The sequence below is a fragment of the Pseudopipra pipra genome, chromosome 8, assembly GCF_036250125.1.
Source record: "Pseudopipra pipra isolate bDixPip1 chromosome 8, bDixPip1.hap1, whole genome shotgun sequence".
Lineage (NCBI taxonomy): Eukaryota > Metazoa > Chordata > Aves > Passeriformes > Pipridae > Pseudopipra > Pseudopipra pipra.
In genome coordinates, this window is record NC_087556.1 from 26,968,693 (window position 1) to 26,992,165 (window position 23,473).

General features: G+C 38.7%; 1 protein-coding gene across 3 annotated transcripts in view; it reads left to right on the forward strand.

Annotated features, from left to right (window-relative positions):
* ADD3 (adducin 3) overlaps window positions 1-22,836 on the forward strand; it is a 97,971-nt gene extending 75,135 nt beyond the window's left edge. For 2 of the 3 annotated variants that reach the window (XM_064663272.1, XM_064663273.1), the window contains 13 exons: window positions 8,725-8,863; window positions 10,348-10,499; window positions 10,615-10,695; window positions 11,753-11,902; window positions 12,801-12,944; window positions 13,033-13,131; window positions 13,217-13,399; window positions 14,588-14,845; window positions 15,913-16,032; window positions 17,319-17,408; window positions 18,629-18,749; window positions 19,665-19,760; window positions 20,460-22,836. In XM_064663272.1, the coding sequence (XP_064519342.1) occupies window positions 8,725-8,863; window positions 10,348-10,499; window positions 10,615-10,695; window positions 11,753-11,902; window positions 12,801-12,944; window positions 13,033-13,131; window positions 13,217-13,399; window positions 14,588-14,845; window positions 15,913-16,032; window positions 17,319-17,408; window positions 18,629-18,749; window positions 19,665-19,760; window positions 20,460-20,758 (1,932 nt within the window). In that variant the 3' untranslated portion in view covers window positions 20,759-22,836. The remainder of the gene's footprint in view (window positions 1-8,724; window positions 8,864-10,347; window positions 10,500-10,614; window positions 10,696-11,752; window positions 11,903-12,800; window positions 12,945-13,032; window positions 13,132-13,216; window positions 13,400-14,587; window positions 14,846-15,912; window positions 16,033-17,318; window positions 17,409-18,628; window positions 18,750-19,664; window positions 19,761-20,459) is intronic. The other variant, XM_064663274.1, reaches the window with a different exon arrangement.
* The last annotated feature ends 637 nt before the right edge of the window (window positions 22,837-23,473 follow it).

Consider the following 23,473-nt stretch of genomic DNA (forward strand, 5'->3'; position numbering starts at 1 on the left):
CAAATTTGTGTATGAAGTTGTGAGTTGAACAGCTGTTTTATGTAAACATAAAAATGCCTGGTGATTGGAATTTAAATGCCCAGTTTATGTTTTGAATTTTCCAAAATGAAAATGTTGAGTGGCTTGTTGAGACCCATTGAATGTGCACTTCCTATTTTTGCACAGCTATTTGGAGCTTGGGTTTGTTTTTTTTTTCTGAAGTTGAGCACTGCGTTGGCAGGATCTCATCATGCTCTGCTTTAATTCTGTGTTGGATACAGAGAGTGTCTACCAACCCACCACAGCTCTGCAGAGTGTTCAGGATGATTTTTGGCTTGATGCTGCCATTACATGAAGGCCCTGGATCAGGTCTATCCACTGGGATTGCAAAATAAGGGGGGGGTTTATGCTGAGGTTAAAAATGTCCTTCTCTCCTGTGCCTCTCTTCCTTCCTGCCTTGTACATGCATACCCCCCCCCCCCGCCTCCCACACTAACCAGTCTTGCCCAAGAAAGTGGGGAGAGAACTATGCAGCTTAGCAACTCATCTCCTCAGAAGTCTGCCTTAGCATGCAGCATGTAGACAGATTTTTCTCCTCAAAAACAAGCAATCCCACCCACACTTGAATTTTTTTTTTCTAGCTATGTTATTTTCAAACTATCAGTTCAGAGATGAAGGATGGTTTGATTTATTTTTTCCCCAGCTTTTGCAGTTGTTTAGCTTACTTTATTTGTATCGAGTGAACATCTAGTATTTTTGTAATACCACTCCCTTTTGAGGCAGTTTATTTTCTCAAAAAATATCAAAGTCCTTTCAGTTCCTCATATGTTTTGGCTTCTACTGCTCTTTTCTCACAAGTTCAAAAGCCTTTCAGATCCTTCAGAAGCCTTTGGCCACAAAGGGCTCACAACCTTGTACATCACCTGGGGGCCTCCTCACTGGGCAGCCCTCTTGCCTTGTAGCTCCTTCTTCTGGCTTTTGTCTTCTCTGACATCTTCCCAATTTCCTGCTGGGGAGTCATGACTCTCCTCTTGTTGCAATAGCTTATTTAATCGCATGCTTTTGTCGTACAACCTGTGCAGTGTTTTGTTCACTGGGAGACAGAAGCTCAACTCAGCATTTAAGACATACCAAAAAATGTCCCTTAAAGATCCTCTCTGAGCCGTGACAACAATTTCAGTGAGAGGGAATTTGTGCTAAGGGTGTTGTCTTATAAACCAAGGCCATCCACTAGATGTCTGTGAGGACCCAAGAAATTCCATTGCGTAACTTTCATTTCTGTAGCTGCGATGGTTCATGGTCAAATCACACTCATGTCCTGCACCACAAGTGCTATTTTATTTCCCTGCTTCCTCACCTTAAAAATGGGGTGCCTTTCACTCCTCTCTTATTTCCATGTTGCTGCTTTCCGTTTAGTTTGAACTGTGGTTTCCATTAGATATAAATGCCAACAGTATCCAAAATGATATTTTTTTCCCTCATATCCGTGTTTCTAATGTTCCTGCTGGTTGATAACTGCTTGGGTTTGGGTTCTTGTAGTCTTGGGGGATGTCTACAGATTCTGTTGTACTTCTGGTGCCATGTTCTTCAGATTATTGAAATCATCAAACAATCAGATCTGTCTTCCTTTGTGTGCTGACTCTTCTATGATCCTCTGTGTAGTTGAAGTTATTAATTGCAAATAGCACTGTGATCTGATTTATTTTCCTAGGTCAGTAATAAGGAGATATAAAATGCACTGTAACAAAATCCACTCTTTTTCTTTCATTTGCTGGTCTTGTAGATTCTGTCCAATTAAGGCATCAGCTTGGTCTGATGAGGGCAGGAAGAGGGGTTTCCACTGCAGTACAAGTAAAGAATAACAATTAAAGTATTTGCTTAGCTCAATTAATTTTTAAATCCTTTTTTTTATTATTATTTTGGGCTGTTAAATAATCCTTTGGTTTAGTACACGCTCTTAACAGTGCCTGGAAAATCCTGGAAGGTTATGACTGATGAGTTTCCTCCCTGACTGCAGAAGGACATTCATCCAGAGTGCCCTACAAGAGCTCTGCCTGCCATCCCTCCTGGTGCATTGACACCACATGTGATCCCTACTCCTGCACTTACTGAAAACCACTTAATTATGCTTAGAAATGCGAGACCCCTGAGGAGCTGAAATTTCATGTCTTCTAGCATTTTAAATTTCAGTGGTTATATTCCATCCAGCAAGACGCATAGTGTGGCTTTATTCCATGAGAAAGCACGAGGAAGGGACCCAGACCCCCATTCACAGCAGCAGCTCTGAGTGTGGGGATGGCTGGCACTGGGAAGTTGGCAGCTGGGTGTGCTGGAGATGGGCTTTGCAAAGGAGTTTGGTGCTTCGGGTTTTGCTGTAATCATAGGTTATCTCTAGGCTGCTTATCTCAGGAGTAAACATGCTGCTTCAGCTCACAGGAAAGTCAGTGTGTGCTGGGTTAGAAGAGCTGGAAAAACTGGCACAGTCGAGCTCTGTTTGGGGACAGCCTTGCTGTCGGTTGAGTCACTAAACCCAGCCCAGGTACCCTCACGCTTCACTGCAATTGAAGAGATTATTATAACTTTAGCTAATTCCCTGTAGTTATTACTGAGGCTATTTCTTTCTGTCTTAACGCAGAAGCCCCCTCCCCCTTTTTCTTTTCCATGGCATTAACAAACACTTTTTTGTGGCTCTTATCTTCTCCCCGCCAGCCTTAACTCAGTGGCGGTTTTTTTGTGGCCAACTCCACCCTTTTCCACATGGGGCACCGGCTGTTTGTATCTAAACTCCGGTCTTCAAGCAGCCTGTTATGAGCTGTATCGGCTGTTTGGGTGAAGGTCTTCCTCTCCACGGGCAGCTGTGTTTGCAGCACAGGAGTTAAAATTAACGTCTCTTCACTCTCGAGAACAAAATACCAGTTAAGTTTTGAAACTTTTCTTCAGTGGTTGAGATTTAGCTTAGAGACTCTGTGTGGGCGCGTTTATATGTAACATAGATAAGTGGAGCTATACACTTTTTGAAAATGGCTTTTGGATATATAAACTCTGATTAAAATGGGCAAAAGTGAAAATGGGTGAAGGGGTTTCTCATATTGTTCTGCAGCTTTTAAGTGCTTCTATGAAATGTAAGGGCCTCACGGATCTTTTTTAGCTACTTTCCTTTGGAATGACATGAGACTGTTTGGACATTACTGTAATTAGTCCTGATGTGAGCACATGCTTTCTCCCCTTAAAGCTTTGCGATGGTGTGGAGTATTTGTAGGTGACCTGTATACCATTGGGTTTTTTCTTATTATTTTTTTTCTACTTCTTTTGAGTGGATATATGGAGAAATCAGTGGTCAACAAACAAGAAATAGCATAGATGGTCAAAATACTTAAGAGCCTGTGTACTTCTTAATATCCTCAGAGATCTGCCTACCAAAATGAAGAGATTAATACCAAATTTTTTAACAGCGTCATTATTCTGTGCTATATATATTTGCGTACCCATGTAAAATAGGTTATTCTAGCAAGTTGCTTATTCCAGTTTTTCTGCATATATTGACTGAAAAATACCAGTTGTCAACTGGTATATGCAAATGTTGCTTTGATTCTTAAAAGCCCAAATTTACACTGTCAGTTCACACTTAGACTGCTCTTCTGAAAGAAAATGGAAGTAAATGAGTGAGAGCTAAGGCTTCTAACTTCACTCTCAAGTTTCAGAGAGCTGTTGCAGATCTAAACTGTAAGATTCTTGCATCTAAACTGCCTGAGTTTATGATGTGTATTTGGAAAATGATTGGAAATATTTCTGGAGAAGTAATTTTATGGTATTAGAAAGGCCTTGACCTAATCATGCTACTAATGACTTCATCAAGAAAAGCTGTGTCTGTTCTGCCAGCTGCAGTACTGTGTAGGGCTGTCTAAGCTGGTTTAAAAGAGCTGACTGCAGTTTTGGAAAGAGTGGTGTTCTAGAAACAGTTTTAGGAACAGGTTGAGCTGCCCTGTTTATTTTTACTGGTGAGTTGTGAGTAAATTCATGTCTTAAATCAAGGTGGTGGAGTGGCATTGAGAAGGTGAGATGGGAACAGAGCAGCAGCCTGCGGCATACCAAGGTCAGGCTGCTCACTTGGGTGTCTGCTGCTGCCAGGTGAATAAAAGCACCCTCCCAGTTGTGCATCTTGTCTGAAAAGTTGCTTTACCTCTTTTCCAGTAGCTGTCCTGGGCCCAGTTGTCATACCACAGGCTACTCCCTATGCAAACTTTCAGTGGGGTGCTTGGGGAGCTGTTTCAGCACAAACAAGGCGGGGACACAGGTGCTTGGCTGGGCAGATGAACTTGCTGAAGGCAGAAGGATGCTTGTGCAAACAGGAAACGATTCTCAGCTATGGCATGGTGGGTTATCCAGCTATGGCAGTGCTGTGGGCACACAGGTTGTCCAAGTTCAGAAGTGGTGCAGCTCTGTTGATGATGGGATCATGGACAGCCATGAAGTGCTGTGTTTCTCACTTTGGGTACCCTGCTGTGAAAAGTCACTGTGAAAAGTTACAGTAGTAACTTATATCTAAGGTTTTAGTGGTTTAAAACAAACAAACAAAAAACCCAAAGAGCCATTTAAATCCCAGAGCTGAAACTTTCTCTTGATTGAGCAATGCTGATCTTACAGCTGAATAACACAATTTTTCATTCATCTGACAGTACAGTTTTACTTTGTCAGCATTTTCTTGTCAAATACTACATCTGAAATTACCAGTGACCTTTCTGCGTGAAAAATATCTGCTTTGTGCCAGAGCAGCGTGTTTGTCATCTTTTTGAAAACATCTCTCTCAAGTATGACTTTTACTTGATCACTTGTGGGCAGTTGCAGTGTAATGTCACATATGTACATATCACAGTCTTATGAATCAAAGCAAAACCAAACCACTTGGTCTCCAGGCTCCATACCCATTAGCAGAAATGGAGGAAGGTTGTGTGAGCACACATGGGATAGTCATTTAAGGACATAAAGACCTTTTTAGGTTTTAAAGGTCTGTAGCATTGAGTGGAAGGTACGGAAATATTCATAAATGTCCATGAAGGAGTGTGCATGAGTCATGTGTGTGACATGCTGAAGGCTGCTAGAAAACATCACTACTCAGTGGCGTGTGGATAAATTGCATACTTGATTCTATGCACTTCATCCATATTCTCACCTCTGTTTTACAGCTCATCCCAAACCTCCATATTTCCTACTTTCCTGGCTCTTACCTATCTTCTCTTATTTCTAAAATTGTCTTTAAGGGATGCTACTTGTTTGCTTTAATAAAATTGTTGATACAACACTAAATCCTCATTTGTAGTAGTCTCATCAAGTATGTAACATACTGTGTTAGCATAAAAGAGCAAAACTAAGCTCAGAGGACTGAAAACAACATGATCAAAAAGCAGAAGAATTAAAAATACAATAAGAAATAAATTATCTTTCTGTCAAAAATTGCCCAAAATACTATCAATTATACTACCTTTCTTTCTGCTATAGAAGTAATATTACTTGTACAGGTTATAAAAAAAATTCTAAATATAATTGGTAAGAATTTACTGTGAATGTTTTTGCAGATCTTTTTTATAGTCCTCGTTGAATTGAAGTGGGAATGATTTAGTGTAATACAGATAACTGTTTATCTCCATCTCCTCCCAAGCAAATGCTTCCATGAATATCATGAATTCCGTCTTCCACATGGCCCCCAGGAGACTACAAATGTGCAGTTTCCATATATACATATTGTAAACAAGGCTGAAAGAACATTTCAGCCTTGCAGAGTGTAAAATGGTAGAGTTTCTTGCAGGGGGCCTCTTTCAGTAATAATTGAGAAGTAACTAAATATCTTGAAATGACAGAATTTGAAAATAAGTGTAGCTTCCTGATGGAATATATTGCCCGGTCATCTCTGCAATCTTAATAGATCATGGGAACAGAAGCAGAAAGTCACATAAAGCCATCATCTCATGGTGAACCATCAGTAGGGGAGGGAGCTGGCACTGGGATGGCTGGTGCCCGAATGTCTGTTTTAAGTGTTTTGTAACATGGGGATGTGATGTGCCAAGAACCAAGGAAGTACCTCTGTTGTTTTACATTTTTTTCACTTTTGATAAAATATGGAGGTTGAACCTCAGCTCCTTTTTCTATGTCCTCTGAGCTGTTTGACCACCAAAATGCATCTTCTGTTTATTTGAAAAACCCTTGTCTTCTACAGGGGATTGTATAAATCATGCACATCTGATTTTCATTCAAAACCATTTCGGTGGTTTTTCATTCAAAACCACTTTGGTGAGAGATGCTCAGATTCAGGTACTAACCCATCTCAGGCATGAGTGATGCCAAATCATCTGTTTCCCATTTTTCAGACTGTGATTTTCCATGTATCCCACTTGATACCCTGAGGAACAGCAGTGTGCTAGACACTCAGTGCTGCACTTGAATTTTCAGTGAGAGTTGAGCTTTGTGTATGTGAGAAGCTACTTACTGCCCAGTGTTCTGCAAATGGGGCTCTGGGCCTCTCGGAATGAACATCCCAAATTGGTGGAAGCACCTTACCTTGACCTCCTCACTGGCATTCTGTGGAAATAACAGGGCCTTGCTGCATCTTAAGGGCACATTTTGGGAATTAGTAAGTTAATGTTTGTGAAGCACTTGGATTTACAGTAATTATCTGCCCACAGAAAATCTTGTCAGATAAATAATAATTGTTACCTCAGCAGAGTATGTGCAGCCTCCACAAAAGGCACAGGGCTGCATGCTGAGCCACAAGAAGAGAAAAAATACTGACCTGCTTTTCTAGTGAGAATGAGCCACTGTGTGCCAAATGAGGCACAAAGACAAGGTGTCTGTGCTTAAAGATTACTACCTAGGTGCAACAGGGACCAAGACACATCCCCTGCTTGTCTTGACTTCCAGCAGTCCAGGCATCCGCATTGCCATTGGAACACGAGGATGACGGCCATCCTCAGAGCTGAATCAGATTGAAGGGGGTGGGTTTCACATCATCTGCTCATAGATGAAGGATGAAAGTCAGGATGTTTTCTCCAACCACTTGGTGTTTTATACAAGTACTTGCTTTTCTGGCAGCTGCCTCCCCATAACTGCCTCCCATCAGGTCCTTACAGGCTCTCACTGCTGATGCACCTCCCATACTTCCACTTTTCTCCCAGTTAGGTTCCTTTCCTCACGCAATTCACTGTTTCTTCTTTCCTTTTTCTCATCTGCTGCTTTCTCCTGCTGCATAGATGTTACCTCCATGAGCCTCTGAAGACAAAAATCTGACTTTGCCTGTGCACCTTCAGGCTGCCAAGAGGTTGTTCAGCCATTTGAGGGCTGCCACGAGCATAGTCTGGTCTGTGTTGAGAAATCCATGGAACAGGTCACTGCATAGTCAGTCGGTGGGAATCTTTAGAGGCTTTATTTATCTGTCAAGTCTCAGGTATGCACAATCCTGACAAAAATTATTCTAAGGAGAGCATGGGTGTCTGAAAACTCGGTCATTAAAGTGCAGTTGTGGAGGCTCAGCTGTCCAACCAAGAGGCCATATCAAGTAGAATCTTGAGGACGTTTTTAGGAGTCCAGTAGTGCTCTCCCTTACAGAGTCAAAACCTGTTGATGAACAGGCTGTCATGAGATTGGTGGATTTTACCCAACAAAGTGGGCGTTTTGAAGGCCTGAATTAAAATTCAGTGAGGAAATCACATTTGTCATACAGAACTATTTTCTTTTTTTAATTGAGAGCAAGTACTCCGCTAAGCAAGGCAAACTGCAAGGAGCAATTACATACAGGGAATAGCCTGGAGTTAAAATGGGAGCCAGCTGCTGGTAAAGACACCAAATGTCTTTTTGGAATGAACTGGCAGGAGTGTTCGCAATACACCTCAGCTCGTGTTGTGTGCAGCTCTGGGTACTGCTAGTTTGGACAAAGGCTGGAAGATGCTGCCAAGAAATAATGAGAGAGGTAGAAAATGTAACTTATAATGGAAGTTTGAAGGAACAGAATTTACTTAGTCCAGAAATGTCAGGATTGCAGTAGTCCTAGGACAGGCATTCGCTGTGGATAGGGGATAATCTGCCTATCATTTCAAAGGAACAGGCTTTGTCCACAGTGCATAGTATATTAAATTTGATACTATAAAAACCTTTTTCATGATATATTCTGCAAGACTATATCTCTTGGGCTTGCAGACATTTTATTCAGGAAAAGAAGGGAGGGGTTTTCCCTTTGGGAGAAGGAAAGAGAGAGGAGATAGCATCCTGGCATTCCTTCTAGTTTCTGCATGTCTGTGATACTACTTGAGCATGGATGAGCTCCAGTTTTCCAGTTGTTTATAACTTTATCAAATTTGGATGGATTTTCAGAGGGACTACATTATTAAAAAATATCTAGTACTAAAAGCAGCGTATCCTGGTCAAATTTCAAGTACATCTTCCAAAATATGGACAACAGTTTAATTATTCATAAAAATGTTTTTATCATTTAAAAAAATACATTTTATCTTGTCTTGTACTGGGAAATAGTTAATCCTCTGCGACCAAACTCCTCCTTTCTGCCCCCCAAATTGCAAATACCCAGCATACAAACTTCAGGTCAGATGGTGAAAGTCTGGCAAAGTTATAAGCAGCTAAAAACAAGGTCTAAGGGGAAGTTTCATGTAACAATAAGAGGCAAAACTACCAGCCCCACCTATAATAGAAATATGGTTATCAAAGCCAGGTTTCCTTGATGATTCTCAAATGTTTCTACAGGCTTTTAGAGAAGATCTGGAATGCCTTATTCAAGAACAGATGAAGAAGGGCAATAACCCCACTGGACTGCTTGCGTTACAGCAGATTGCTGAATACATTACAGCGAGCACTTTTACAGGTTTTTCTTCAGCTTCACTCAGTAAGTGAATCAAACATATAATTACACTTTTCCTTTTTTTTTTTTTTTTTTAATTGTCACCGGCAATGTTGGGATCTCCACTTTCTTTGAATACGAATTCTGCCAGAGCTTGCCTCAGCTGTGAAGTAGTACAGATGGTGGCCTTAACTTGCCTTTTTAGGCTTCTTTCTCCCAGATTCCTTGATTTGTATAATGATGTACAAAATGGTTGGGATCCTCACACTCAGTTCTATAATTTGCAAATAAAAGTTTTACTGGGTTAGGGAACAAAATGTTTTGCCCTGTTATTATTAGCAGTTTTAACATAAGCATAAACCGAGATGTGAAGTACATTGCCATTCAGATTGTTTATTTTTCTACTCTTGCATACAAATTGTTACTAAAAAAAAAAAAAAAACAAGGGGGGGAAGAATACCCTGGCAAATTGAGTCATTACACAAACAGCTCCCACAGTTAAAAACAGCTTGTAGTCTGCACTCCAGTTATAGAGATGTCACTGGGATCTTTCAGTTAACACCCAAGTTCTTCTTTCCAAGTCATGAAGCATTGAAACGCCCAAGTCAATTTAGGTTCTGTGGGTGGACATCATACAGGAGCTTACAAGCCTGAAGTACAGTGGCAGCTGTCAGCATTCATAATTTTTTGAGAATTGGTCCCAAAATGGTGCTTCAGGGTTCATTTAACAAAACGAGTGGAAGAGAAGAGCAGAGAGCCCAAACAGTCTGATCTTCACATCTCTGGCTGGTTACTGAAATGATGTGTCCGACTGTTGTCTCTGCTGCATTTACCCAGAGGCAGTGGTGACTGATCTCAAAGTGCATACTCTTTTTGTTGAAAACCAAAATGGCTTTTACTTCTTCTGGTTGTAATTCTCCCTGTAAACAAAGGTTGTAAGCTGTCCAAAAGATATTATGCATTCACGAAGGGGAAAAGGGTATGTTTGTGTAGTCACGAGTCAAAGAGATGAATTGATCTTTGTGATTTCTCTGTTAAGAGGTGATCCCTTCTGTTAATCCCTTTGAGAACTCTTGCACTAATCCTTATTTCCTCATTAGGACTGAATTAAAGTACTGAGATAGCTCTTCAAAGAGTTATATTGCTGTCAGAAGTCCATAAGGAATGTGTTGTCCTGTAAAAAAAAACCAAACAAAGTAACATGTAAAAATACTTCATTAGTGACAAATGTCTTAAAGCACATTTCCAGTCCTGTATAGGATATTGATTCGGGAGAGAGCTCAGGAAAACCTTTATTTCACCTCTCTTAGATTTGAAAAGGGAGGAACAGTTAAATTCAGGTATGGTTCCTACTGTCTTAAAGTAACAGATGTTTCAGTAACAACCTTAGAAATCCCAGTAGTGACGTTCCAGTCTAGTAATTGCTGGTACTGCTAGGCTAACAACTTAAATACACTGCATATGGAAGATCGTGCTACAAGTCATTTAATTGTCCAAGTGGCTTTCATCTTTTTTTGTCTGTTTCTCAGGCCATGGAATGATTACACCCATCAATGACCTACCTGGGATAGATACCTCCTCGTTTGTTAAGGGAGAAAAACTTACTCGTTGCAAGTTAGCCAGTTTATATAGACTGGCTGACTTGTTTGGGTGGGCACATTTGCCGAATACCTATATCACAGTAAGTATTTTAGAGAATAACATTTTTTATTTAGAATGCTACTTATTCATTCAAATTATTTTTCCCCTGAATAAAGTAAATTAGATCAGTAATCTATTTTATTCTTCCTTTGCAGGTAAGAGTAAGCAAAGAACATGACCATATTCTAATCATTCCAAGAGGTCTGTCCTTTTCTGAAGCTTCAGCTTCTAATTTGGTACGTGATTCACCTGCTGTAATAACCAATGAGGCTCAACCTGTTTTCTGAAATACTTTTGTGGCTGCTAAAATGGACTTCTAATCTATAATCACGCTGCCATTTGTTTTTTTTTAATATTTATCCACCAGATGAAAAGCTGATTAACTGTTTAGATACTAGCATCCTTTGTTTCTCAGCATTTCTCCTTAGGTTTAGCTTTACTTTCTGTTGCTTTGTCTTCAGCTTCAGTGTGGAGCAGCGGTTTCGTTTCCCTGTCTGATGAAGCTCATCAAATAGCCTCAGTGTAGCAGTAACCTTTTATAACCTGACAGTATGATAATATGTGTGAAATTACTCCATAGGAGAAGCGTTAGTAGAATCAGCTCTTATTGTTTTAAGTGGGGAAATAAAGTTGAATATCTTCTCTAGGCCCAATAAATGAGCTGAGTGAAGTTACAGGCTGTTATTTAGGCAATGGCAGCTGATAAATCACACATCTTTTGGTGCAGAACCTGCCATATGTTCTTCGTGACAGTAGATATCTGTAAGGAAACTGACCTCCAGGTCAAAAAGGTACCAGATAGAGATTGACAGCATTACATAACAAAACAAAATACCTTGAGATATGACCCTGCTGTTGTTTTTTGTTGATACAGGAATTACAATTTTAATGTTCCCACGAAACTGAAAATTCCTTATGCATTTAATGTTCCTACTGGACATTTCTCAGGGGCTGAATTTTATTCATATTTAAAATGTAGGAAATGTTAACAAAATTAATTTTTGAAAGTCAGAAACCAGGAAAGGTCAGCTAGACTGAAGTGGAATATATGTTGTATCAGAGTCTTATCCTTACTTCTTCCATGGCTGGACTTCCAACAACTGTCAGGGGCTTGTACAGCAGGATGGTTTATTGACACACAGATTCATGGCTGCTCTCCTACTTTTTTTTGTGCTCTGAGCCCTAAATACATAGGGGGGAATTTGGTACTAAATAAGAAAGGCAGGCTAGTTTCTAGACAATTGAAATTGTCACAAACTTTCTGAATATCATTTGTTTGTTTGGCTCTTTCAGGTTAAAGTAAACATCCTAGGAGATGTAGTGGACCAGGGAAGTACAGCTCTCAGTATTGACAGTGTAGGATTCAGTCCACACGTGGCCATCTACTCCACCCGCCCCGACGTCAGATGTGTGATACACATACACACCCCTGCAACGGCGGCTGTAAGTCTTCCTTCAGGATAAAGAGTAAAAGAAAACAGCTTTACCTTATGAACTTAAAAGTGTGTTTCTGAATCTGAATCACTGCTCATGGCAGTGATTTTATTTTTGTTTTTAATACTGGCTCTACACTGGCAAAGAAGAGTCTGAGGTTATCAAATAACCAGAGAAAGAGGGCTGGGCCACTGCAGTGAAATGGGATAGAAATAAAGTGATGCTTAGATATTGTTATGGTCAGGTTGTGGAGGTTGTAAAGCATAGGGTTTACACAAGTTTCATTTATAGCATCCTAGACAATATATTATGCTATATAGATCATCATTTGCATTATGCAGTTCCATTTTTTAGGTGGTTTAATTAGTAGTTATGTTCAGTTTGGATTTACGTCACTATTAAAATGTCATAGTTAACATAAATTTAAAATGGTCTGCATAATAGTGATAAAAATGTAATGAGGCTTGAAAAAACTGGTTTGAAATAAAATAATATTAATTTATTTATCTATAAATATATATGTATTCTTTGACCACAGACAAAAAAAAAGGGATCAATAATTTCTTTTATACTAGCTTTTTGAAATTATAAATGTGCGAAAGAAGGAAAAAGAATTAAGCTTATGCTGAGAATTAAACATGGATAAAAATTCACAAAAATTAACTCAGTTGGGTTAATTTGTATTTTCCTCTAATGAATCTGTTCCTAGGCTGGGTAGCAGCACCTCTGTCATCCTATTGGAAACTAGTCTGGTGGAGGAGAATTGATTCTAAGCTTTCACTGTGGAGAGTTTGTCTCTCTTGTAGCAAAGATACAAAAGTACATCCTGCTAAGGCTTTGGTGGTTGAGATATGAGTTTTAAGTTTCATTTTTTCCTAATTATCAGCACTTCATTTTCATGAAACAGGTTTCCTCTATGAAATGTGGCATCCTTCCCATATCACAAGAGGCTCTGATTCTGGGAGATGTTGCTTATTACAACTACCAGGGATCTCTTGATGAACAGGATGAGAGAATTCAGCTTCAAAAAGTTCTTGGACCCAGTTGCAAGGTATTCAACCTCCTTCATGCTCTTCATAAACGATTTTCATGTCCTGTGCCAGTTTCTACCACTTAACATTAGTGTCTTCATTTACTAGGTATTAGTCTTGAGAAACCATGGTGTGGTAGCACTAGGAGAGACACTGGAAGAAGCATTCCACTATATTTTCAATGTGCAGCTGGCCTGTGAAACACAGGTGAGAGAGAATTATCTGTATTTAATTCCAAACGCTTATGCTGCAAAAGCTTTTTCACAAATGAAATAATCACTGGTGTCCCCAGGTTCATGCATTAGCTGGAGCAGGTGGGATAGACAATCTCCTACTACTGGATCTGCAGAAGTTCAAGCCTTCCACGCACGCCGTGGCAGCAATGGGAGGAGGTGGAGTTAATATGGCTTCGCAACATAAATGGAAAGTTGGGGAGCAAGAATTTGAAGCGCTCATGCGGATGCTGGACAACCTGGTGAGAGCACTTGGATGGTGTTGTCCATATGGTCCCTGTAAGCTTTTGAGTGCAGGATTAGCTTCTGGAAAGCAAACAATTTTTTCTGGTTTCTTTGTGATTTTTGAAATGAAGACAGAGTAACTTTGTGTATGTAAAATCTATTCTACTTGGTTTAGTTTGTCATATGTCACTGTTTCTGACAGTGGCATTTTGTCATGATAAGAATTTATAATGCTTTGGACTTTGATTTTGTCCAACCATCTTACAAACATGATTTGCTCCTTATAGTAGCTTAATAGTAAAAATATATTGTAATTACCACCTAGCAAATAGACATGGCAGATTCCCTCTATATATTTTGTTATTAACTCTATTATTAGGAGAAGAAAAGGCTCCAGGGAAAACTCACTGAGGCCTTTCAGTACCTTAGAGAGGCTTATAAAAAGGAGGGAGAGGGACTTCTAATATGTGCAGATAGTGACAGGACAAGGGGCAATGGTTTTAAACTGCCAGGTTTAGATTAGATTTTAGAAAGAAATTCCTTACTGTGAAGGTGGTGAGGCACTGGAACAGTTGCCCAGGGATGTTGTGGCTGCCTCATCCCTGGAAGTGTTCAAGGCCAGGATGGGGACTTGAGCAACCTGATCTAGTGAATGGCATCCCTGCCTATGGCAGGGGACTTGGAACTAGATGATCTTTAAGGTCATACCTTCCAACCCAAACCATTGCATGATTAGGAAATCAGATGATAATTTATTATTTTTAAAATGTCCATTTCACTGCTCTATGAATTCTGGAACAGCCTCCCATACCAATAGAGTGAGGAGTGGGGGAGTGTCATGAGCTGGGATGTGCTGTTGTGCAAGACATAAATGTCTTCATGGAAGCTGCCTAGACCATAACCTGAGCAGGGGGTCATTTGGTGGTCATACATGTGCAAAGGCAGGAGGAAGGTGAAGTGAGAGTGGAGTCCTGTTCAACTGCTGCTGTACTGTGTTGTGAATGGGTCTCTTGAATGTAAATAGTATGAATTAATGATGGACAACACCACTAACCAGGTCTCTGAAGAGAACTCAGCGGACCTGCTTAATGCATATAGGGCAGCACAAAAAATCCATTGCTACTTTGGATACCTTTTTCTGATTTTTAATAAATAATTCCTTCTATTTATGTTTTTAATTATTTTTCTTTTTTACCTCTCTGTAGGGATACAGAACTGGCTATGCCTATAGGCAACCATTAGTCAGGGAAAAACCCAGACATAAGAGTGATGTTGAGATCCCAGCCACTGTGACTGCCTTTTCCTTTGAAGATGATACAGTCCCACTTTCCCCCCTGAAATTCCTTGCACAGAAGCAACAGAGAGAAAAGACAAGATGGCTGAACTCTCCAAACACGTACTTGAAAGTTAATGTGCCTGAGGAGTCCTGGAACGGGGAAACCAGTCCCAGGACTAAGATCACGGTAGGTAGAGATTTTGGGCAGCCACTTCATTTTTGCCCTATTTGAAAGTAAGTTATGCACAGTTTTTATGAGAAAATCTTTAACAGGATTAGCAAGTAAGTTTATCAAGCAAATTAAAATAGACTTTTCAGAGACTTAATGACATTAGTACTAAGGGTTCCCTTTGTTTGGTGAGGGGGGGGTTTGTAAGAGTAACAGTTTATGATAAAATTTAACAATTATTTCCCTGTTGTTACTAGCTATTCTGATTCCTGAAGCAGACAACAGATTTTCTGCCAGATCTTTCTGTGCTATTAGTTAACCAACAAACATAGTAAGGTTTTAAATCATCCAGGGGTGGTTCTCTTTTTTTATACAAGGGAGACACAAGCTCTAATCCATCTTTATCTGCCCCTTTCCTATTTGTGAGCCTGCTGAAAACAGCTTTCAAAGAGTCTGTTCATGCTACGGCTTTTAATGATGATCAAGATTTTTTCCCCCTCCTGCAGCTCACCAAGATGCTTCTACTTAAGTTTCCAGCCTGCAGAGAGGTGGCTTTCGTGGGACTACAAAGTGTGTTATTTGCTATTGACTACTCCCAGTTGCGCAGTACAACTGCAAAAGCATCAGCTCCTCCTGCTGGCAGGCTGGCAGGTTTCTAAACTTAAGTTTAGAAGGAAACCCTGCTTATGAAGAGAAAAAACCTGCAGTCAAAATGTGCAAAGGTGGAAGTCAATTGCATGAACAAGGGCTCTGGATCTATGTCCCAGTTACTAGGAATTGTGATCCTTCCTAAATACAGAGTCATAAGTACACCGTAATACTGCATTTTTCTGGAATGTATTTCAGTGTTTACAAAAAAGTAATCTTAATTGTACATGTTCAAGGCAACTTAAATCCTCTTGGGCAAACACATAAACCTGTAAGGAGATGGAATTATTTTGTGAGTGTCATGTGGAATCAAAAATAAAGGCAGAAAGTCCTTTCTTTTATATCTCTTCGTTAGCAGTAAGATAACACTAAGAATTGTTCCTCTCCATCATGCTGGAAGTTTTAGCTTCTTTATTTTTATTTTCTTCCTCTTTAAGTGGATGAAAGCTGACGACTCTTCCAAGACTAGTGGAGGAACGCCAATCAAAATTGAAGATCCAAACCAATTTGTCCCTCTAAACACAAACCCAAGTGAAGTGTTGGAAAAGAGAAATAAGGTAAACGAAGTGTGATGAACTGAAAATTGTAACATTTCCAAGTAAAATTATATGTTCAAGCAATGATTCAGCAGAGCAGTAAAATAACATTTTCAGATGTTTTGATTTAATTAAGAAGTTTCTTACACTATGTGTGATTTTTGGCACTCAAAAGCGTGTATTTAAATGTGTGACATACATGAAGTCTGGAGATACATACGTAGTATGTATATATTTAAATTTTGAGTGCAGTAGTCTGAAGGATGAGTATTAACTCTGGAAATTATAGATTGGAAAGGCTAGTCCCTGCTATTAAGTGTAATATTTAATGGATAATTAGGTGTCAACATGAACCGAGTTGCTGTGCATCATCTACAGCATGATTCAATCTCAGACTCTAATCTTGCTCTGCTCTGTTTTAATTTGCCTAGTGCTTATTAGGCTGGAGTTTTTGTGACCCAGTCCTCTTTCTAATGGCAGTAAAAAAAAGAAAACAAGAGATTATTTTTGGACCTCTCTGTAAACAGAAATATCTCACCGCTTTTCCCTTCCAGCACATAAGACACTGACTATCAGACTGACCAAATACTCCACCCTCAGCATAATTATATTAACAGATATTCAGGACATTTTTCATTTGATTACATATTTTTTCTTTTTTGGAAAGCACTACATCAGTATCCTTGGAGACTGGAGTTAAAAGGAGCAAATCCCTTCCTCAGAACTGGAAAGGCACCCTCTAATCATCTAGGGATTAATAATACGTGTCCCAGGCAATGATTTTTAAATTCATGCATGTCACTGTCTCATAGATAGTTTATTCCTAATTTTCTGGTTTAGAATTTTTTTATAAGATCTGTATTGGTATTTATATCTGATCTGTCAGTCTCTTAAGCACTGACAATTTGAAGTTAGGGTTGTTAGTTTAGGGAAAATAATAAGCTATTCACAAAAGGAAAAACTTTACCAACCTTTATGACCACAGAGTTCTCTCCAGTAGCTGAACATGTGTCATTTATGAGGTGGGGAGGACAGGTTCAGAGAATATTCCTTGGAGCTTATTTCTAAATGTTGGTTTGCATGATGAAGTGCAGGAGCTGGGACTATGGTGGATATTTGGGAGTACTGCAATAGCTAAATAATATATGCTGTATATTCAGAGGTGGAAGAAGAGTTCTTAGTTTTTAAGTGCAGCAGCATACAGCTTGATCCTCCAGCCATTCACTGTGTTAATGGCTTTGGAAAGCTCATGGGCGTAGGATTTGTTAAAGAGCCTGTTTCTAACCAGGTTTACTTTCTCTGTATAGATAAGGGAGCAAAACCGATATGACCTAAAGACAGCAGGACCACAGTCTCAGCTGCTCGCAGGGATCGTTGTGGATAAAAAGCCAAGTTCAGTGAGTACAACATAATTCACTAATTTACAGCTGTTTGGGTTGTCTGGCTGCCTGTCTTTCAAATGTCAGTTCGGGCCATTGTCTTTTTAAGCGATTGGTTAGAACTGATTATTTTCATGCCAAATTTCAGAGGTGTGATACATTTTATTCAATTTTCATTTGAAAGGTTTAAACTGTTAGTTTCAAATCGCGATATGCACGTTAAGTTTGCCACTATTAATATTAATGAAGTAGGACCCTGTCTAAGTGAGAGAGGATGAACTTTGCAATGCATGGGGCCAAAAATAATCTTCATTGGTTTGTGGAACTGATGTCCACGGTAGTGATTGAGGCCCTGAAATATCTGAGTTTAAAAGGTGGGATTTGACCATGTAGAAGACACAGCTTTCATTAGAAACAGGCTTCTTACTGGGAGGGAGGTTTTTCAGTTTCTTGCCTGTCCACAGTAATCTTTTCTTGAACAGAATATACTTACTTCCAAACAACACAGATATCCCTAATAAAGTTATCCAACAAACTGTGATGAATTCTAATTGGAAACCTATAAATCTAGTTTTCAACTGTCCATGAGTTAGTAAGTCTTATTTTCTCATTTTGGTTTCAACTATTGTTTTGAGATAACACTGGGTTTCCTTATTTATTTCAGACAAAAAGAATATTTTGCAAATGAATTTTCTTTCAACATGAGAATAATTTTAAAATTTGTCATTTTAAGATTCATCTTGGAGACCTTCCACTTAGATTCCTAAACAGGAACATGAGCACAGTTACTTTCCTGCAAAAAAAATCCTAGAACTTGGGCATCTGTAGAAAATAGGGAAACCTCATTTTTGATCCCCTGTTAGGATCAACTGTGTGAAAGGACTTTCACTTCTGTGAAGAGGCCCTGAACTGTAAACTCTTAGGGCAGATCTCTACTCTGGAGCTGTCCCCCCTTGATTAAAAAAAACCAAAGCACCCAAACAAAAAAAACCCCCAACTAATTACTTAACTGCTGCAAAAGGGTAATTCTTTTACAGCTCAGCAGTCAGTATTCATTATTATGAGAATGCCTCTTAGATGGGGTAACTTTTGCCTGGATGCATCTGTGTTTTAGTTCTGTATTCCCTGTGAATCTGGTGTCACAAACTCTGGGCAAAAAAAAGAGACACTATCTCTGTATGTCTTGCTTGTTGCTTCTTTTTTTAACTGTTAAATTCTATGGTTTTTCTCTTCTGCAGCCAATGCAATTTGATGACGAGCACGCGCCACCGGCACCACCCAACCCCTTCAGCCATCTCACTGAAAAGGAACTGGAAGAGTACAAGAAAACAATTGAGCGCAAGCAGCAAGGGCTGGAAGGTCAGTGATGTGGTTTAGATTGTTGGGGTTTACATTTTAATAACGAGTGGGAAAATACCTACTGTAAAATTCTATACATGTTAATTATTAACACATACATACAGCTACTTTAGAACTCATCATTCCTTGAGGTGGTAGAATTCTTTTTTAAATGTTGTTTGTTCTTTTACTTTAGTTAGTGGTAAAATTGAAGCAATGAAAGGTTTCTACAGAAATGGAGTTGACAGAAACACACTTTAACATGATGAATTTTCTTGTCAGAATCATAGAATAACTTCAGGTGAGAGAGTCCCTGAAGGTCATCTTAGTCCAACCTCCTCCTCAGAGTTGATATTAAAGTTAGATGTGCCCAACTGAGCTAAAGTTTACTGGGATGTTTCGTCTCGGCTCCTTTAATTTTTCTTCTGTTCTCTCAGTGTGCACAACTCATCTACTTTCACTTCTTACATCTTTTTCCAATACTACCAATACTACTGTTTCATAGAGAATTACTAATTCAGCGTTGATCTTTTATATGGTTTTTTTTTAACAATAACACTGTGATTTCTTCTTCACTAATACTGTGTAATAAACCAATTTTGTTATATGTCACATTCAGGACATACTATAGTAGCTTACTATAACAGCAGACTGTGACTTATGGCTAGAGAAGACCACGGGGCATGGCACTTGAAATGCAACCCTGCCAGCTTTTTAATGCTTTCTATTAAAGAACTAATATATAATGATTTTTAGTGGATAAAACATGTAAATCCACAATTCTGTAGTGTTTCAATTGTGTACTGTAACTTCGTGAAGTTGTCAGCCTGAGCAAAGCAATGCTATAGCAGAGCTGTAAATCTTGTAGCACTAGCACTGACACTCTTGCTTGACTTTCACTTTTGCATGGCTACTAACTCCAATCTTGTCCTGCAGATGCTGAACAGGAATTATTCTCAGATGACGGTTCATCTGTGTCACAAATTCAGTCACAAACTCAATCCCCGCAAAATGTCCCAGAAAAATTAGAAGGTATTCCATGCAATTTCTGTACAATGCCAATGGCTCCAATAACCCAAGTCATCCACTTTTCTGCTGCATTCTTACACTTGCATGAAGTCAACTGACCCAGAAAGAGCCCACTTCTACAAAGTCTGGGAGGGACTTTGTCCAGAAAACTATTTTTCCCAGTCTTTTCTAATACATAATTCTCACAAACAGAAAACAACACAAGGCATGCTGAAACTTGGATATTAATCTGATGAAGGAAATAGATATTATACTTTTATTTTATTGAATATGTTAAGATTAGATTTTATGCCTAAGACTTTCCTAGCAAAGTCTGCGTAGGCATTTTGAAAGGGAAGTTCTCCAAAGACTTCTGTATGGAATTAGTCTCTTGCAGTAAAGTGTAATTTTGAGTGTGCTTGAGACTATGTACATCTATGCTGTGTAGACTGTATTTGTACATACTCTATACAGTTTGATCTGCGTATGCACCTGGCAGAGATAAAGTTAGATTTTTCAGCCCATTTTCCTTTGATGACATTTTCACACTATTATCTGCTTACAACAACAAAGAGTGTGGATAAAGGGGAAAAAACCCACATCTAAGCACTCTGGGTTTCATTCTTTGGATCAGAGTCCAGCCTCACAGTATTTGCTTCTATACTGGGGGTTTTTTTGCAAAGTGGTGTACATAAATGATTGCAAAATCATTTGCTCTTTCAGAAAACCATGAGGATTCCTATACCCAGAATGCAAACCTAATATCTGTGGAGATGCCAGTTGTGGTGGTGAATGGGAAGGAAGATGCACATGACGTGGAAGAGGATCTCACCAAGAGGGTCAGTCAGTTAACCACAAGTACTGTGGAGAGCGTAGAGATTACCATCAAAAGCTCTGAAAAGATAGAAGAGGCCCTGTCTCCTGAAGGGTCACCTTCCAAATCCCCATCAAAGAAGAAGAAGAAATTCCGCACCCCATCCTTCCTGAAAAAGAGTAAAAAGAAGGAGAAAGTAGAAGCATAAGTGCAGTTCTGTTGTGAGGAGACATTGCACATTTTAAACGTTTAAGTTTTCCATTAACAGCATAGTGTTAGGGGTGTGCAGTAACTGGACTTTTAACCTAAACAAAAAGAAACTGGAAGAGATTTTGCTTTAAAAAAAAAAACAAAGAGACAAAAAAAACGTTACATGTTAATTGAAAGTTAATTCATCTCTCACTTAACTGTGTCCAAAATTGCTATGAGGGCTGGAAACATTGATTAGTTTCATGTAGAACTACACTGGCAGGTGCTCCATTACCATCATAGCAAGGTCAAATACCATCACAGTATGCAGCAGCAAGTTCTGCTTGGAGTATTTTGCAGACCTTAAAATTTTCAGTACAGTTAAAGTCTTTATTAAAGTTACTGTTGAGTGATCATATGACTTTTTAAAACTGCTGTCTCATTTGGAAACCGGATCATACATTTTTGTATTGTGATTTTTGACCATATATTTTATGTTTCTGTACCCCTGTTCGAGTGGGTACATATTAACAGCACACCTTTAAATCTTTTTTAAGATTAGCTCACATAGAAATATTATACACTGGCACATAATATTAGGGGAAAAACTGTGTAAGAGAAAGTTTATTTGGAATTATACAAAATGTCTAAAGAATTCCATTATTCAATAACTTTTTTGCCAAATATTTCATTTTAGTGAAATATAATTTTTGAAGACTTCTTTTTTATTCTATCAGTTGGGGCGGGGGAAACCCTTATTTTTCAAGAAGGGGGATTTTATACACTTAACATTGATAATTTAGTTTAACTGGCAAAACAAAAAGAAGATTTTATATGTTCAAATGTTTGTATACCATTCAGTATAAAGGTATGATAAGCATGTGAACCAAGCATTTAATAGTTAGAGTGTATTTAAGAATGCTTGGTTTAGAATATACTTAAATATAATTCAGGAATCCAGGGACTTAGAAATCAAAGGATAAAAGCATATAAAATTGAACTGGATTCATGTTTAAAAATTAGTCATGGGTTGTTCTTTTTTTCTCTCATGGTATTGCTAATGAATGAAGAAAAATAATCTCTTAACATAACCAAATGAAGGAAACAAAACTGTTAAAAGGGAAAGTGAAATAGTAGGAAAATAGGAGGAGACAAAGAAAGTAAAAGTTCGGTGATTATTTTTTTTAAATATATGATATGGATTGCGGGATATTTTTATTAAATCAGCAGAGTGACATTTCCATATTAGATGTTTTAAATAATTTGTATGGATTCATACAGAGTGCAACACTGTGGGTTTTTAATTCAGTTTCATTCAAATTGTAAAAGGGTCTTGTGAATCTGTGTTGTCCTTTGGATGAACCCAGAGCAAATCAGAGCCTAGTGCCATGGGTAAGGGTGGTACTGCCACTTACTCATTTTTACTTGTATTGTCATTTTAGTACTTTTACTGTATTGTAAATACAAACTAAACATAGAAATTAACATAGGGGTTTCTTCGCTGTGTCAAATGTCTGTAAATCAGTCATCGCAATAGGAAGTATGTTTTTAACATCCATGTGATTCCCAAATTGCCGGTTGAAATATTATACCATATATAATTGTTAAATATGGCTGGAGAGTGGTTTGGCATGCAAAAATGTTGATTATAGCATGTTCGGGGCTGGTTAGCTTTGACCGTGTAAGTGTGATAATGCGATGTTGGAATGGATCCTGGAAACAATTTTCTAGCTATCACTAAATACTGGAATCAGTGTTTTTAATCATAGTGGAAACTTTCAGTTGCTTACTTTGTTTTTTATGTTCTACATTATTTGTGTTGTATTACAACATATGTAGAAACAGTAACCTGTGAACTACGCTTTTCATAACTTTTTTAAAAATATATCTAAATGAATGCAATGTGCATAAATATTTTTTAAAATGCAACCGTGAACTATTTGCACCTTTTGCTAATGCCTCTATTTACTTGCTTTGGCATAAAGAATGAGCCAGCCAACTCTTGTGTCCTGTGGAAAATATATAAATGTTATCTGAAATTGCTCATAGATGTAATGCTAATTAATGTTAAATCACAAATAAACAGTATTTTAAATATATGGATCTCATATGGCAGCCTTTTGTTTATACAGTCCTCTTACATCTCTCCCTTGTAGAGAAGATGCTCTGATTATGCATGTTGGTTCTCAAGAATTTATTCTGGAGATGGCTCCTTGCTTGTGCTTATCCTGAAAGCTATGCAAGCAAATAACCTGATCCTGTTGTTAAACAGTTGTTCTCTCTGTCACAGGTCCTGGAGGTGAAAAAGGACAGGCCTGTGGTAAAAAACATGGCACTGGCAGGCAGTTGTTTTGAGCCCCAGTTGACTTGGGCTGCATCTTCTGCTCTGCAGCATCATGGGCTTAGATGTGATGGCCCAGGATGTGTGGCTGGGGTGGTTTAAGTGCTGTGTAAGTACAAAGCAGGGAAATAGCTTGCAGAAATTACCTTTTTTTTTTTTTCATTAATGAAAACAAAGTTTTCCTGTAGGGAAGGCTTTTAATATGAAGTTATTTGTAGATATCTGTCATGCCCTGCCAGCATATGGTATATGTCGGAGCCTCTGAGGCTGCAGAAGTTGCAGTCTAATGTTTTTGTAGCTGTATCAACTCTGTGAAATGTCTTTAAGGACTTCACAAATGTTTATTTTCCCTGTCCTTCCACAAATCAGCCTTTTGTTTCTGTTTACAAGCAA